The 17388-nt window shown below is 31.8% G+C and overlaps 3 protein-coding genes and 1 long non-coding RNA gene across 6 annotated transcripts; 3 read left to right on the forward strand and 1 right to left on the reverse strand.

Moving 5' to 3' along the window:
• Window positions 1-786: 786 nt before the first annotated feature.
• LOC133700617 (uncharacterized) lies at window positions 787-4928 on the reverse strand. Of its 3 annotated transcripts, none has more exons than XM_062124192.1 (9): window positions 4504-4927; window positions 4003-4108; window positions 3594-3657; window positions 3441-3511; window positions 3153-3348; window positions 2537-2715; window positions 2061-2308; window positions 1533-1702; window positions 787-1420 (listed from the first exon to the last, which is right to left on the reverse strand). In XM_062124192.1, the coding sequence occupies exons 1-9, from the start codon at window positions 4844-4846 to the stop codon at window positions 1253-1255; spliced, it is 1545 nt and encodes a 514-aa protein (XP_061980176.1). In that variant the 5' UTR covers window positions 4847-4927; the 3' UTR covers window positions 787-1252. The 3 variants fall into 3 exon arrangements, 2 of the variants coding, with proteins under 2 accessions (XP_061980176.1, XP_061980177.1); XR_009843447.1 differs by having other exon boundaries at window positions 1318-1420; window positions 1533-1686; window positions 4504-4928; XM_062124193.1 differs by lacking the exon at window positions 3594-3657 and having other exon boundaries at window positions 3441-3533.
• A 4050-nt stretch (window positions 4929-8978) lies between these two features.
• On the forward strand, window positions 8979-9956 carry LOC133701143 (non-specific lipid transfer protein GPI-anchored 14-like). Its single transcript, XM_062124964.1, has 3 exons — window positions 8979-9400; window positions 9501-9599; window positions 9731-9956. Exons 1-3 carry the CDS (start codon window positions 9058-9060, stop codon window positions 9859-9861), a joined length of 573 nt encoding a protein of 190 aa, XP_061980948.1. The 5' UTR covers window positions 8979-9057; the 3' UTR covers window positions 9862-9956.
• A 1243-nt stretch (window positions 9957-11199) lies between these two features.
• LOC133700428 (uncharacterized) lies at window positions 11200-12516 on the forward strand. Its single transcript, XR_009843394.1, has 2 exons — window positions 11200-11707; window positions 11833-12516. It is a non-coding gene; the product is annotated as an uncharacterized LOC133700428 (long non-coding RNA).
• A 2582-nt stretch (window positions 12517-15098) lies between these two features.
• LOC133700369 (uncharacterized) lies at window positions 15099-16793 on the forward strand. The gene is made up of 2 exons (XM_062123875.1): window positions 15099-15733; window positions 16421-16793. The coding sequence occupies exons 1-2, from the start codon at window positions 15245-15247 to the stop codon at window positions 16463-16465; spliced, it is 534 nt and encodes a 177-aa protein (XP_061979859.1). The 5' UTR covers window positions 15099-15244; the 3' UTR covers window positions 16466-16793.
• Window positions 16794-17388: the final 595 nt, after the last annotated feature.

Below are 17388 nucleotides of genomic sequence, written 5' to 3' on the forward strand. Positions count from 1 at the left end.
TATTTTCTTCTGATTTAATTTAAAATTCAATCATATTAAATTCCAAGTTAAGAATTTTTTTAAAATATTAAGAATTTTTAAGTTAACCCAGATATTATTTAGAATTCATTTGTTTAAAAGGTTGCACCAACCGTTTCTAAAGAGATTTAGCTCCACTCCTGTTTAGCATTGCATTTCAATGAGATTTAGCCCCTGTTATTCTGTTCCAAACAAAGGTTGGGTAAATTTTTTTATTTAAAATTATTTTTTTATGTTTTTTAATCATTATAATTTTAAAAAAAATAAAAAAATTTATTTTAATATATTTATAAAAAAACATTTTAAAAACCAACCACTACAACTCTAAAATTACACATTAATGCTTTTCACAACTAAAACCGAGGTATAACTAAACAAAAAAATGGCTAGTTCTAATGAAAATCTTCACCAACATCATTTTTTGATGAATCAGAACCATTAAATTCTTTAAATGTACTTCACTAATATAAAAGACACGCGCTTATAATTACTCAAGAAAGAACTTAATATCTTAGATGACCAGTAAATTAATCTAAATATATCTCTTATCATATAATCATTAAGGAAAAAAAGACACAAGTGAAGCTTATTTATTCATACACGGCTAAATACTCTTGAGACCATGAAAATTTATTAATTAATCAAGACATTATTTAAACTTCAATTTTGAGTCGGGACCAAACAAAAACATTATGTAATCTAACATTACTAATTTATAGAGTATTGATTTCAAGATTATATTGTATTTCGATGTTGATTACAGCATAGTTATGAAGAAAAGGAGAGAACACTTTCATCTATTATTCATGATTTCCTGTAATGCAAAAACTCAGGATTCCATGACAGTGGCATAGAAATACAATGATTTACAGTTCATCAACTAAACCAGAACTCGTGAAATTTCTGATCAAAACTTTTCTATAAGCAACTCTTCGAATCACGCTACAGTGCAAAAGGTTGCTCTCACCCACAAAATATGTTAAAAACTCATGCCAGAGCTCTGTTCAAAACCACTCGTGAATCATGTATCTCACTGCATGGTTTTACAAGAAAAGCGGAGAAAGAACCCCAGGAGCTTTGAAGCTGGCATTTTCAACAACATGATTGATGATTACAAGCACTTCCATTCCACCGTGGTTTTGCATCCAGACAATCAAGTGACCAAGTAAAATGGAAACAATCGACAAGTAGGAGAAGCTTGCATCTTGCTAAACAGGAAGAGTCCATTCAAGTTTCAAGTGAAAGGGTAGAAGTTTGAAAAGAGCAAACTGCCAAGAAGGATGTAGGCTGTAGAATATGTCCAGATCATGTATCCCCATCTCTTACCAGTACCAGGAGATATCAGTAAGTGTGATGCAAACCAATAGAGAGGAGGACTGGCTGACAAGAAACGAGTGGACACCTGTTGATTATCGAGCAACAGAGAAAAACATTCACAGTTACAGTGAAAAACCTGATCCATTATTTGGAAGCCACAAATTATGCTAAACATAGTGAGTAAGGATCAGACTAACCTGTACATGCATGACAAAAAATGCTGTGGCTGCCATGAACAACAGGTGCAGAGTGCATGGGACAATAAATGTAGACAAGTATCTGGGCTTCTCTAATGAATCATATTCATCCAGGAGTACATAATTATCCCCTTTGATCCTCTGCTTCCTCTGCCTAACAGTGTATTTATCTGTTACAAGCATGATCTTTCAAGAAGTTGTTCATACATGGCAACATATTCAAAAGAGATGACAATCTAACAATGACAATAAGGTAAAGGACAGAATAGAAATGATAATGTGTATATTAAAGCAGAGAGTTAAATTCTATATCAACAGCATGGATGCACATTTGTAATTATGAAGGAAATATCAGACATACATAAATAGTGCACACTTGATATCAATTAACTGCTGGCTGTCAACCAAAAGCATCAACTACCCATCATTCAATGAAGAAATTGTTTTTGATTAAGGGTACTAATATCATCACAGCCAAAAAGATATACATGAACAGATAATTTATACGGTTCAGTTTGAAAGATGTACCTTGCATTTTAGCAGAGGATTTCTCCTTCAAATGAGAGCTGGTTGATTCTGGAACTCTATCTAGAGACAACGGTGAAGCTGTAGGCCTTTTCTCTCCATTAGAAGCTCGAAAACCCAGTGAGAAAAATATCTCAGGCTGTGACCTCACGTAATGGAGAACGGAGCAAACTGCCAGAGATAATATTGGTGATGCAAGGAGAAAGTTTGGCAGCTGCTTCAACTGAAAATATCTCAAGAAACCTACTCCCCTAGCATTAAAAGTGGCCACCAATATAAGAATAACAGATCAAGAATTTCACATTTGTGGAGCTAATTGCTAGTCACAGTACATACAAATTATAAAAAAAAATTATTCTAGTCAGTACCAAGGTCTAATAAGGAAAGCAATTGATCAAACTCTAGGTGTCAATACTGCATTGAAAATATGAGTTATTGGGGCAAGAGACCATAATATCCATAGTCCAAGATGAACATACCAATAGTGACTTTGGATATAACTGTACAGCAAAGGTATTTTGGCTTTGCACCAAGGCCTCATTTCATCCAAGGAATGCCCATGACAGATATTGTAGTAGCCATATGCTTGAAACGCAATAAAGGGAATGAAAATACATATGCAACGCAGTGCTCCGACAATGAGAACCTTCACTGCCAACTAGCACAGAAATAAAGAACATTAAAGATGCCACCTCGTCACAAGTAATTGAAACTTCACAAAACATGCACCACATAGCAATGAAAATAAAGAACTGGAATGCACATGTAATGTCGTGTGTGGATATGTATTCTATGCTGAAAATGACAAGTTAATCACTAGAAGGACTTAGGTGAAGCCCGAAGTCGACGCTTAGGAGTGTGCGTTCCCGATAGTACTAGCCGGAAATAGTCGAAGAGATTCTCTTCGACCGCGGGAGAAAGAATTTGCCTTGGATTCAATGAATACAAGATTCCATATAAACAAACAGAAACAACAACCAAATTGTGAGCTTTATGCTGAAAATGAAGAGTTGGCCAACAGACACATTTTTGTATAAACAAGCAGAAACACCTGAACCAAAAAGAACATGCCTGTAAAGAATAAAAGATACTTACATGAGCACGTTTTTGTAGGAATACAGCATCATAAGCTTGATGCATGGTCTGAAAACAGAGATAGCCAGCATTAAGCACTCCATTTGACCTTGCACAGCCAGAGAGAGCAAACCAAAGAACAGCTACATTACTTGCACCAGTTATTAAGTAGTACAACCCTCCCAGAGATAATAAGGCATATAAACTCTCAGTGTATCTGCAGCAACAAGCACATGAAGAAATAAAATTGCTCGGTCTAATTGAATTTTTTAAAACTTCAATTCAAGATAAAAGAGAATGAGAAGTTACATTGATGAATAAAATATGGAAGCTGGATTGAAGCAAAACAAAATTGAAGCTTGAAATGCTGCTTCAGGGTCCTTCAAAATAATAACTGAAACCCTGTTAGGACAACCAAATACAAAGGCAACAATCAGAAATTGTATACTAGGAGAATCATACATGCCGATTATCAAACACAGAGTATTCAAGCGATGAAATCCATTCCCAGATGCCATTGCAAAACCTCCAAATAAATGAAGCTAAAGTCAATAGTCTAAAAAAATTCAGAAGATAATCTCAACATTAAACACAGATAATAACAGAACAAGCAAAACCAGCCTTCTTTATAGCACAATAAAAAATTGTTTGGGTGTATATTATATCAAACAAAAGGCTCGCCAAATACGACCAATTAAAAATTTTACTTCAATAAATTATTTAGGACCTCTGACTCTACAAACTCGAGTCTCATTCTCAATATAGCATGCCAATCAAATGACATTCATTACCAGCAATTTTTTGGACTTTGACAAGCTACAAACAGCCACATCAACTCTAATTACACTCGCAACATAAACCAACAACTCACCTGTGAAAATAAACTGCCGCGAGCACAAATGCAACATTATTAACCAAATAACCCGCCAATGCAAGCACAGCCCTGTGCCCAATAACTGAAACCAGCGGCACTAAAACTGAAATCAACAGTAAAATTCACCAAAAACAAAAAATAAGCAATCAGATATATAATCCAAAAGGCTCAAAATTCTCACTAATAAGCTAAATACAACCAAAAACAAAAACCACCCATTTCAATTTATCATCCAAAAACCTCAAAAATCATTCTAATAAGGCAAACTAACCAAAAATAAAAAAATCTCATTACAACTTATGATCCAAAAAGCTCGAAAATCTTACTCATATGGCAAAATAACCAAAGAAGAAAACCATTTCCACTTACGATTTAAAAAAGCTCAAAATCATACTAATAAGGCAAAATAGCCAAAAAACAAGAAGAACCCAATTCATATTAGGATCCAGAAACCTCAAAAATCTTACAAACAATGTAAAAGCACGAAACTTCACGCACCTGTACGTGACAAGAGGACAACGCAAGCAGGAAGCAAAGGCAAAAACGCATAAGTTTGCTCATATTCATACCCACATTGAGCAATTCTCACAAAATAGACACTATCCCATACAATACTGTCCTCTATTGCAGACCCAATTCGAGGAAATTGAATGACATGTCGTTCTTGTTGTTGATGGTCTGTGGAGAGGCAATTGGGGTCCAGAGGGGACGACGTGTCGTATGGATCAATGAGGGTGCGACAGAGGAGGATTAGTGATAAAAGGAGAAGTCTTGAAGTGATTGCTGATTTGATGATTTTTAGGGTTTGGTGATTTCGTGGAGATTCTAGGGTTTTTGACATTTGGGGATTTAGGGTTTGTAATTGTAGATTGAGAGAGAGAACGAAGGAGATTTCAAGGTTTGATTTTTCTTGTTCTGGGGCAAAATTTGAAGATAACGGTTTTTTCCAATTGGGTAAACTATATTTCACCCCCGTAGATTTATCAATGTCTAATTATACCCTTATAGTTTAGAAGTTCTCAGTATGATCCTTGGAAGTTCAAAAGAGTTTCGACTATTAAAACTTTAAATAGCTAATGGGAGCTTAAAATTAGTGATGATTCTAATTTTTATTTTTCTTATTACTCTTATGAGATATTATCATATTATATAAGGATCTTAGAGGATAAAATTAGAGAAGGGTAAAAATGTTATTTAAATGATTGGGAGTAGTAGAAAATCATAGAAATAGCATCGAAAAATCATGGATTAAAGAGTAAAAAACCATAAATAGGATTAAAAAATAACCTTTTGATTACTTTGTTTTTCTGGTTTATAAGTTCATCGGTGTTCCTCTTGTAATTCTATGATTTAATATCTTTTTATTTTTTTAATATTCACTTTGAGTATTAATTAGCTGATGAAATGTAACTTGAAATCTACTTCAATAATTTGCTTTTCAAGTTATTGTACGCTTTCGTGAGCAATTATTAAATCTTTGGGAATTTGAGGCGAAAACATTAGAGAAATTGAGGGAGGAAAAGTGAAGAAAAATGAGCTTTCAATTTAATTTTGGTAGCTAAATGATGAGGTATATATAATTGGAAACTTTTTAGAAACTATAAGAATAGTATTGAAGAATCCTAAATTATAGAGGTAGAAGTATAATATTAAAAGTGCTTATAATAGTAATCCGGGAAGGTGTTTATAATCATAGTTTTTAAACCCGGCTCGGTCTAAGGTCTGGGTTTTGGGTTTTGACTGAGTTACTGGGTCGCTCGGATCAATTTTTTTAAAATCAAAACGACATCGTTTTAGTAAAAATAAAAGTCAACTGGTTACAACTGAGTTTTTGACCGAGTTGCCAGGTTACACCGGGTTTTTTCTTCTCCCATTTTTTCTTAGACCCGGCCTCATTCCAACCCTGGGTCGGCCAGGTCTCGTATCGACCCGCCAGGCCGGTCCGGGTTTCAAAACTATGCTTATAATAACAATTAACATTTTATTTAGAGCAAAATTAAACTATGGCTCATGTTCCAGCCCAAAACTCAGTCATAAAATCAAGGAATTAACTCGATAAATTAAAAAATATGTCGTTTAAAAAAATTAAAGTAATATTATTTTGAAAAAAAAATCAAACAAAGTCTATAAAATTTAATTAAATTAATTTTTATTTGATTTAATTTAAAACTTGATTCAATTTAAGTTTTGGATTACATGTTAACATGTTAAGCAGGGCTGCATATTAGATTTTTTTTTATATAAAAAAAGAGGTGAAAATTGAAAAAGCTTTGCTATCCATCAATATCTATTTGAGCAATTTGGGTTAAAAAATAAAGTAAAGGCTTGAACCGATCGAAGTAGACAAGCAGGTGCAATTACCTCATTTCAAAGTAATGGTCTTAAAGAGTGTGGGCCTCATTGCTTTGTCAAGGACATGAATTCTTCAAGCCTTGACGCGCGCAGATGGAGGAATTAATAGCTCTCACATCACACGAGACTGGTGTGGAGATGCATGCTTAATAATAGCGCCATGCCATGCATAAAGAAAATACATTGTTTTTGCTCTCGAAATCTAGACTGGTCTAGCAGGTTGATCTAGGACCCAATTAACCTGAGCTTAAACCAATTTCGGTTGAAGAAAAAAACTTGGTTGCCCGATCAAATTTAATTAAGCCTTATTCGGTCAAAACTATCAACCTATTAATTTTTTTAAAAATAATATTTTTAATCAAAACTATGTTATTTTTGTTTTTTAAAAAAAATAAATTTTGAGGCCAACCCTCCCGATCCATGACTCGGGCTTTATTAAAAGATAAAATTAGAGAAAAAAGTTGATTAAAAAACTTAAGTCAACTGGGTTAACTCGTCAAATCAACAACCCGGGTTATAAGACCATGACAACATAATAAAAAGCAAATCCAAGATTAAATCATGAAATTAAAGAAAAAAATCATTGATGGAAAAAATTCAAAGGGAAAAAAAGGAAAATAATATAAACAAAACACTATTCTAATTAAAAATTAAATCCTATTTTTTTTTATAAATAAATAAATGTGAAATCTGCTTATAGATTTTCAAGGTTACTAGCTAGCATAATTACCTATAATCTAAAATGGGTGAACTAAACATTGTGGACACTCAGCACCATTTACTCTCTCATATTTTACTATAGACATACTATTTAGATTTTTGCTTTTTTTAAAAAATTTAATCCTCACTTTTTTTTTTGCTATTACATTTTTTTTTAGCCAGATTCAAAGATAATTAAATCAAATTTATTGACAAAAGATAAAATTGAAAGATAGTGGACCAAAATTTAAAAAAAAGCACCTAAAATAGGTGATGGTTTTAAAGTTCACAAAAAAAATTAACTTTGGTCCTCAAACTTTACAACCTATATAAATCTGGTCCCTCAATAATTTTTTCAATCCAAATTTGGTATAACATTTTAGTTTTGTTATTTTTTAGTCTCTAATTTAAGAGATGAGAGAGAGAGGTTGCCGAAATTCAACAATAAAGAGAGAAAATCGATATTTTCACCAACTACGGCCATAAAAATGATCGATATTATTGTCAAAGGATTCCATTTGATGAGGAGAGTTCCATTTACCTTGAAATGACCTAAAAACTAGGTCTAAGCTGAGAAAGAGTTTTTGTTTCGGGTTTTTGAGTGTTTTTTCTTGGTTTTTTAAGGTTATTTATGAGTTTGTAAAAGTGTTTATACTCTTTTTTAGGTATTTTTGGGTAAAAAAACAGGTTGAAAAATAAATTTTTTTGTAAAAAAAAACATATACCATGTTTTTTCAACTACTATAATGGCTAGAATTTGAAGAATCCTAAACGACAAGTCGTCTGAAATTATTTTTTTTCTAGAAAATATTAGAGCGGATGACAAGTGATGAGCTAGACTCTTTCTTTCTTTCTTTATAATTCTTCATTTCTTAAAAAAATCATGTATTTTTATGTGTTTTTTTAATAATTTTTTAAATTATATTTCAATTAACATCCCTTCTCTCTTATTTTTTTTATTTTTTGTATTTAGCTTTTTTTTAAATAATGGTTTTTTTATTTTGTATTTATTTAATTTTTGAAGAGGTTAGTTGAATTCATCTATATTTTTTTTTATGTTATATATAATTGAATTTTATTTTTAGAAATAAAAATTATTTTTTTATAGTATTTCTAATAAGTGCAACATTTCAAGATATTTTTTTCCCTTTGATTTTATTCTATCAATTTTATTTGTTTATTTTCACTATCATTTTATTAAATAAAAAATTAATTTTAATAAACATGGTCATTGAACACAATCGAATAAATGATCCATGTTATGAAATCAAATATCCTTATCTTTATTCGCCTTTCAACTTTTTTAGATATGTATTTAATTATTGTTAATTATTTTTTTATTTATTTATAAACATAAGTTATTCTCGATTTATTTATAAGCTTTTTTATTTACACTTAATATTTTTTTGGGAAAAAAAAACATGTTGAAAAGGTTGCATGTTCAAGATGTTTATTTTCATATAATATTTTTAATATGTATAACCTTACATAATATATTTTTTGTTTGTTATTTTATTTAATTAATTTATCATGTGTTTATTTTTATTATCATTTAATTAAATAAAAATAATTTTTTAATAAAATCATTAAATACAACTGTGTCAAAGACCTGAGTTACGAGTCCATATATCTTGATCTATACATAACTCTCATTTTTTTTATCTTTATTTATTGGTAATGATTTATTTATTAACATAGATTATTTTCAATTTATTTTATTAAATGTATACATAAGTTTTTTATTTTTATTTTTATTTTTTATTTTTTTATATAAAAAACACTTTAAAAATTTTACATATATATATTTTTTTAAAAAAAATCAACCTGCCACGTAGCAGTTGAAATAGCTAGTCATTATTAATTATTTCTTGTCCCCACACCAGTACCCATTTCTTTCCACATCCCTTATATTGAGAGGTGAAACATGAGAATTTTATCTTTTGAGGTGTCCTTTCTTTTCTTTGAAGTCCATATACTCCCTTTTCTCTATCTCAGCCAGAGATGGGCTCAAAAAATGGCGTGACTACCTCAGCAATTTCATATATTTTGGTGCTGTTGATGCTAGTTGGTTCTGCAAAATCAGACTTTCAGCAAGACAGAGCAGAATGTGCAGACCAACTAGTGGGTTTGTCCACATGTCTTCCATATGCCAGTGGTGATGCTAAAGCTCCTACCCTAGATTGTTGCAGTGGTCTTAAACAGGTGTTGGATAAGAGTAAGAAATGCCTTTGTGTCCTAATTAAAGATCGTGATAATCCCAATCTTGGTATCAAGTTCAATGTTAGTCTTGTTGCTAAACTTCCTAGCTTGTGCCATTCACCTGTTAATGTAACAGAATGCATCGGTAAGTCGACGAGAACACAAGGAATTGAATAGTCGTCCATTGATACAAACCCTTTCGGTTGATCAATTTACTAACCTTTTGGGTTAACTTTTTTCTTCAGATCTTCTGCACTTGCCTGCTAACTCACCAGACGCAAAGTTCTTCGAAGGATTTGCAAACATCACACAATCTGGAAGTATCGATGCCCCAGTTGGCAGTGGTAGAAAACTCAAGTCCTTGACCTCCACATCCATATTTACAGCTCAGTAACTATGATTTTTCTGCTTCATTTCTGCAATATTTGATGTTACTGTTTAGCCCTTTTGATTCCTTGTTTGTTTTCTTTAAAAGGGAGTTCAACTGGCAGTAACCCAAGTTCAGCTGCAGAGAAGAGTGGTGATGAGAGGCCAGCAAATAGATGGCTTGTGGCAGAGATCGTGTGTGGATCATTACTACTGGCTTTCACATCTCTTGGTTTCTGAAAGGCTCTCTATGCATGCCTATGAAAAATCGTTATCCCTAAACATGTTCATCGAATATGTATCTTAATTTATGGACTGTTTTCTATTACTATGAATCTCTCCTGTCTCTTCTGACGTTGCTTTATTTTTGGAAGAAATTAATTGCTTAATTCTCCCGTTTATATCCCCAACTGTAATAGTTGTTGAAGGGGTCCTACATGGATTAAATGGTCATGTTTTGATGAGCAGATTTTCAGTCAAGTTTCAACTCCTCGTTTGAGTCATTTCCATTTCTTCAAGAAATTGAATTTGACCCATCAATTCTTGCATTTAATTAGTATCTTTATCTACTAGGTGTTCATAGTACTGCACAAAAAACAGCTCCCTGAGGTAAGGGTCATTCAAAGTTTTGCAGACAAATTGTGTGATGCTTCCAGATCGAGAGAAGTCCATGCTAACTGTAGGTGCTGAGTGATGATTGCATCGATTTTTTGGTCTTAGTGAAAAGGTTATTTGAAACAGTCTATCCATGCATACACCATGGTTATGAAACAGTTTTTCAGATCCAGCAACTCGATGATGCAAGTCTAACTAGCTTTTATCTTTAACCGCTTTGAATATTAATATGATTAAATTTGGATGGATTTGACAAATTGACTCCTAATTTGGTGATGAGATTTAGTTAACTCTAAAAAAAATTAAAAAAATAAATGAAAATGCATCATGATTGATAAGGATTAACTCGGTAATTCACTGGTTAACTTAGCAATATAATAATCTAAACTCTAATAAATTTAAAGCAACTTTAAAGCTTTCCAATTATATACAAATTATTTATCTTTTAATGATAAAATTAATGAGTTCATAAAAATCATATACAAATTTATTAATTACAACTAATAATAAGAGAGGGATGTTAATGATAAAATTTGAAGGTTTGGAATTTAGAGGTATTTAGAAGTGTAATAGTGCTTATTTTTTAAAATGTTTTTTTTGCTTATAAATACATTAAAATAATATTTTATTTTATTTTTAAAAAATTATTGAATAAGGTCTGGACCTTGTAGAAGCAAGGAATTTCAAAAAGTAAAACAAGATTTTACCGGGCAGAAAAAACTCGTTCAAACCAATATTTGATCTTTTGCTAGTAAGAGAAATTTAGCAGCACATTATATATGTCATGGATTTAAATATATATGCAGCGGTCCGTCTCTTATATTATGCTTTATTATATAATACATACATGATGATATAATATTTTGTTGAAATTAATGTGGATAAATTAATTAGCTTCTAAATAAATAAGATATATATATATATATATATATATTATCTTGTGGTCCTCGTCAATTAATTTCACATCATATTTATAGCTATATATATATATATTACAATCAATTGGTTACCTGTTAGTATCCTACATTGATTCATGCTAGCAAGATAAAACTTTGGAATAATATAATATATACTTGCTTAGAATATATAGTTTGATTCATAATAAGAGGTCTAGATTTCAAGTGTCTAATCCATGCTGTTGTGTTTTTAAAGTGCTGGTTTTATTTGTTTTCGGATATAAAAGTAGTGTTTGGTTTTAAAAAATAAAAATCAAATCACATAAAATTTAAAATAAATATGTTTTATTTTTAACATAAAGCAGATATTAATTTCATGATCTTAAATAAAAGTAAAATAATTTATTTCTGAGTTCATTGTTTTATCAAATAAAAATACAATCTTATAAAAAAAACACAGCATTCAATTGTCAATACTATTTTTATCCCTCGTCACAACACAACAACTAAAGAACATAGCTAGGTAGTCAGGATCTTAAGTTTTGGAAGCAGTGGGGGGCTATGGAACCCTAAAGGTAAATGTTTACATTTTAATCTAAATATTTGAACTTCTAATTATTTACCTTAGTCAGAGGGCATGCCATGCTACGCAATCTAATCCCGAGCTTCTTGTTTTTTTGGTGGTTTTTTGTTTTCCCAGATGATTGGTGTAAAGTACAAACATGTGCAAGCCCTTGCACAGAAGGCTACGAGGAGCTCTCAAAAAGTAGTAGGCCTAGGGCACAGATAAAAGGCATGGCCAGGAGCTCGGTGCTGGCTTGGACCAGGACCAGAAGAACTTGTGGAGAAATGGGCTATGACCATCTCCTCGGTCTGCCCAGGGAAAAGCAGCGTGGAGATTTGGAAAAGCCCCCGCTACCATTGATTTCTCGATTATCAATTGCCATAGAAAGGACTATCTTCATTGGTTAACTTCGGCCCAGTAAATTAGTCGGCGAGGTTGATGCAAGCTCATCTAAATACTTATATTAATAAAAAAAGAAATTACCTTCCTTCATTGATTCACCCTTTCCAAGGGACTCGTTCCTTCTCTACAGGAGAGGATGTAAGACGCCTCCGTTTCCATGCTCTTTGGTAGGAATCTTGAGCTGTAATAGCTAGCATGTATGATTCTTACCCATAACATATTTGCTCCTCAAATAACCTCATGTATTAGCTTGTAGCACTCGTCATTTGTTATTGGTGCGGAGGTTGCGGGAAAAAAAGTTATTGTGGGAAAACAGAGTGCCAGGAAAGAAAAGGCTTGCTCTGTTTCTCTCGCTCTTTGTATCTACTTCGTCTCAAATTTCAATTTTGGTAAAAATGACCGATATGTTTTCGTGTCTCGATTTATTTTGAGTTGTGTAAACTGGGCGAACGATGGCTTTTTGTTTTTTTTTTTAAAAAAAACTAATTAAAATGATTTTAAAACATTGATAAACCATGTTTTTTTTTATTATATCTTAAATAAAAAAACATTGGACTAAAAAAGATTTACGAGTATAAATTTTTTAGAAAACAAGCACGTTCCAGTGAAAATGTACTAAGTTCGACAGTGGATCAAGCCCCCAGATATGCTGGGTTTGGCACTGGCCAAACCCAAGAAATGATCGGTCTCACCTTTATTTCTATAGATTTTTATATAAAATCATAGATAAATTATTTCTTAACAAATAAGCTTAATTAAATAAGTATATACTTTACCAAGACCATTAGATGTGTTAGTCTTTTATGACCAACCATAACACCATCTTTTAACTGGATAAAATGAGTGGAATACAGTTCATAATGCAACTCAAAATATCACGAATATAAAGTTACACTCTAGCCCATTTTCTCCACAAAATAACAAAACTCATATGTTATAAATACACCATAAGACCTTTAAAACAGAGGTTCATAATATTCATTCTATATTATATATATATATATATATTAAGAGCATTTTTCTCTAGAATATTTTTGTATTTTTTTTCTAAAAAAATACTTATTTAAGTATTGGATAGTCCTCGTCTTCATAAAAAAAACTCTTTGCAGGTACTAGTTACAAACCACTTAAACCTACTAAACAACAAGTATAAGCTATTCACTATATTGGTTAGTGAAAATAGACAAGCTTGTTAGGATAATTGATTACTTGATTATTTAATTTGAGAGTTTTATTTCTAAATTATCTGAATTTTTAAAATATTATCGAACTTAATTTTATGTTTGGAAGCTTTAAATTATTTACATATTTATGTTATGTAGATGAAGATCAAAATAATTTTTTTTGCCTTCTTATATCAAACATGATTGTGATGCCTTTGAGTAAGGCATTTCTTTTCCATCTTTAGGCTTCAATTTTTTTTTTTTTTTTTTTTATACTTGCAAGATGCCTAGAGCCTAGGGTGCCAGAAAGGCTCAACAAATGAAAAGGACAGGAAAGAAAAGAAAATGTCTGCTACTTTGTGAAGTAGAGTATACGCATAAGCTTTGGTTAATGGTTTTGTTTCCTTGTTCTTGATATTCCTTCGATCTCGGCCATGGGGTCGGGCAGTCACATCCTCCTACCTATCCCAACTTGACTAACGGGAATTTTGCAATTCAAGGTTCAAAGTTCATACCAAACTGCTCCAATTAGGTTAGAGGCAGAGATTGTTTGTGCTAGTGGGCTAAGAGTGTGATGCTTATAAGATCTGTGTCGATTGTTTATGTGTTTTTAACCTCTTTTTTACGATTAAGATTATGAAAGTTTTTAGTAGTTTCTCCATTTAATGGATTTAATCTGAACTATAATATGGGATAATTCTTTTATAATTTTATATTATTGTGTTATTAAATCAAGTTTCTCGGAACTTAATCTAAATTAAATTTCATATTAAATTAAATAAAAATTAACTTAATCAAATGGTTAAAATTAAAAATTCAGTTTAATATTTTAACTATTTTTTTCAAAATAATATTAGAATAATATAGTTTTGAATTTACATGTTAACTCATGATTGGATCAAGTTTAATAACATTATTATATTAATAACTCAACTCTTTCAAGATTTCAAATTAAGACTTTTTATCGAAAATTCTGAATTTTAATGTTAGTACATTGTTTTGAAAATAATTATTTTGCTAATAAACTGCAATTTTAAAGTAAGATTTCTTCTGTTCTTCAGATTTCAACCTCATGTTAAGTGGAAGAATTTTTAAACTAGCTAGGCTTATTATAGGGATCTTAGCATCTATTATCAACATGAATTATTATACCTACAAGATTATTATAAAATCAATTATTTTTTGGTTTATCAACACACTCTAAAACTAATCAATAATCTAAAATAAATCAGTAATTTATGTAATTCCATGTGCCCCCTCACCACTTTTGATCCTTAAGAGAGACGAAAGTATGAATTTATTTCAAAGAAGTGAATCAAGATGACTTTGATTTCTTGAAATTACTATGATGGTAACTTAAAAAACCAGCAAATAGTAGATAAGATTAATGATTAATTACAATATATATTTACTTTGAAGAAAGAAAGAGATGCTGTAAAAAAAAATCATCACATCTAGAATTTAAAATTTATATATTCCCACCAAGACTTAAATACATTTATTTATTTTATCTCTCTTTCTTCCATAATACTCATTGGACACTCTAAAATTCAAGATTTCTTGATAAGAAAATCCTAAAAATGGGATGTAAATAAAGTTTATATTTTTTTATGCGATTAGAGCTTAAAAAGATTTAATCTCAATTAATGTATAAAATAATAAATTTATTATCACGAAATCAAAATCAAGATGAAACACTCTACTCAAATTAATTTTTGTTATAATAAAGTCAGAGTTTACATATCAATATAGATTAAATAATTTATTCAAATCATCTTAAGTATTCTTAAAATATAAGGGAAAAAAAACTTTTCTTTTACCATCTTGACTACCACTGGGGTTTGAAAAAAACTCCTTGAAAAAGAGATCCAAACACGACACAACTGCCCAAAATCCTTTGAAACACAACACTTCTTTTTCTCCGAAGAATCTCTCTCTCGCTCTCTCAAATCCAAACCCCTCATCAAGGAAAACTCAAATTGATGGCAAATTCTCATCTGGGTCTAACTCTTTTCTCTCTAGTTCTCTTCTTTTCTCTCACAAGACCCACTCTCTCACAAGACCCTTCTCCTACAGTCTTTGAAATCTTGCCAAAATTTGGTCTTCCTAGTGGGCTATTACCTAAAACAGTAAAAAGTTACAGTCTTTCTGATGATGGTAGCTTTACTGTATATTTAGAGAAGGAATGTTATGTTGAGTTTGATTACCTGGTCTACTACGAGAAGAAAATAACTGGGAAGTTGAGCTATGGATCTATCTCGAATTTGAAGGGGATTCAGGTTCAAAGGTTCTTCCTTTGGCTTGGTGTTGATAACATCAGGGTTGATTTACCTCCGTCTGACTCGATTTATTTTCAAGTGGGGTGGATTAATAAGAAGCTTGATGTTGACCAGTTTAAGACCGTTCATTCTTGCCGTGCTGGTGTCTCCTCTGGGTCTTGTGGTGGTGGATTGTGGAAGCAGTTTCTTGAGGTACTAACTTGCTCTATTAGATCAATATTTGTTTGATAATAAAGCTGTTTTGGAATTTGAGGTTGATTATTGTCGTTTTTGTTGTCTGTGTCCTGTTCTTAATTTTGTTGGTTGGATTTGTGTTGTAGTTTTGTAGTTCCTCTATTTGATGCTTATGAAGTTTGTCTTGGTTTGATTGGGATTTGGTTGGGATTGAATTCATAGAATATACTGCAAGATTGAAAGACTGATCTTGAGCCGTCCATCCATAGAATTACTATGGAATTACCTTCTGTGATTGAAAGTCAACCTCTTTTTGTTACTATGTTTTGGAATTCTATGTCTGTTTAGTATATCAATCATTATGTTCTAGAGAGTTTAATGATCATCGAGGACGTCACATTTTGCAAAAACATTACTGTTAATAGATCATGACGTTGTTCCAGTAGGGTTTGTTCAAGAGTGAGGGATTCATTTCTGGTACAATTGATGGTTGTTTGAATTCCGCTCTTTTAGTAGTTGATAAGTTAAGCTTCCTTTGTGTTTCGTAAGCTAACGTCTTCCAATGTTATCACTATTGTTGTATAAATGTGGCATTAATGCATATACTTTCTTCTTGTTGTATTAGGAATTATTTGTTGGCGATTTCTGTTTCCCTTCTTTGAACTTATCCTAAGCTGTTTGCTTTCTTTTCTCAACAATTTGCAGCTCCCAGCTCCGAACAATGATGTTCAAATGCTACTCACCGAATAGATATACAACCAAGTGCTTTTGCTGTATGGGAATGTAGCTGAGGGAGCTTGATATCCAAGTAATTAGCATTCTAGTTTTAGTGTCTTGCCTCAAGACTCACAACGTAAGAGTCTGGCAGAGTATTATGTAAACTAGTTGTGGAGCATACCTCCTCTTATTGAGCTTTATGAACATCAATAAGCTGGGGAATGTCGTAATATATATATCAGCGCTTGGACATGTAGCAAATGTAATATTATGTGTCTCAACTCTGTGTCTGGAAAGTTATAAGAAGGAACTACTTTAGAACGTGATTTTATGAATATTGGATGGAATAGTTTGTGCTCAATCTTTATGTCCTAGTGCAAAACTAGTACAATTAGTAAAGTATTTATAGCTGTTTTGGACGAACTTGGCAAGGAAGGGACTGCTAGAGGCAGGTGACCATTGTCTACAGGTGTAGACGGGTTCTGTTGGTGTGGGGCGACAGTAAATCCGCTGGACATGGCGTTTCCGGGCAGGGCAAGAGTGCTGCCTCAAGCACCAGGCACTTCATAATAACAGTGGTAGCTATTAGATTATACAAGCTGTTGATGGTAATCTCTTTTGCATATCAAATTACATGTCTTCGTAATAGTTGCCTCACTTAACAACCATAGAACTAATGATAATGATAGCAGACGAATTTGATGTAGAAAGATGGTGGAGCCAAGAATTATGATTTTGTGACATTTTAGTGGTCATGTGGCATTGTTAATTTGACATTTTGTGAACTGTATATCATGGTTGTAAAACCCGTCTTGGGATATAAAATTCAAGTTAAGATTGAGGTCATGAGTTACGTTGAGAGAATAACCTTTAAAAAACAAAGATTAAAATGATGTTTTGATAAATAAATAAAAAAAAATTAAGTCAATAAATCAATGGTTGATTGGATTAATCAA

Source organism: Populus nigra, chromosome 8 (assembly GCF_951802175.1).
Source record: "Populus nigra chromosome 8, ddPopNigr1.1, whole genome shotgun sequence".
Taxonomy (NCBI): Eukaryota; Viridiplantae; Streptophyta; class Magnoliopsida; order Malpighiales; family Salicaceae; genus Populus; species Populus nigra.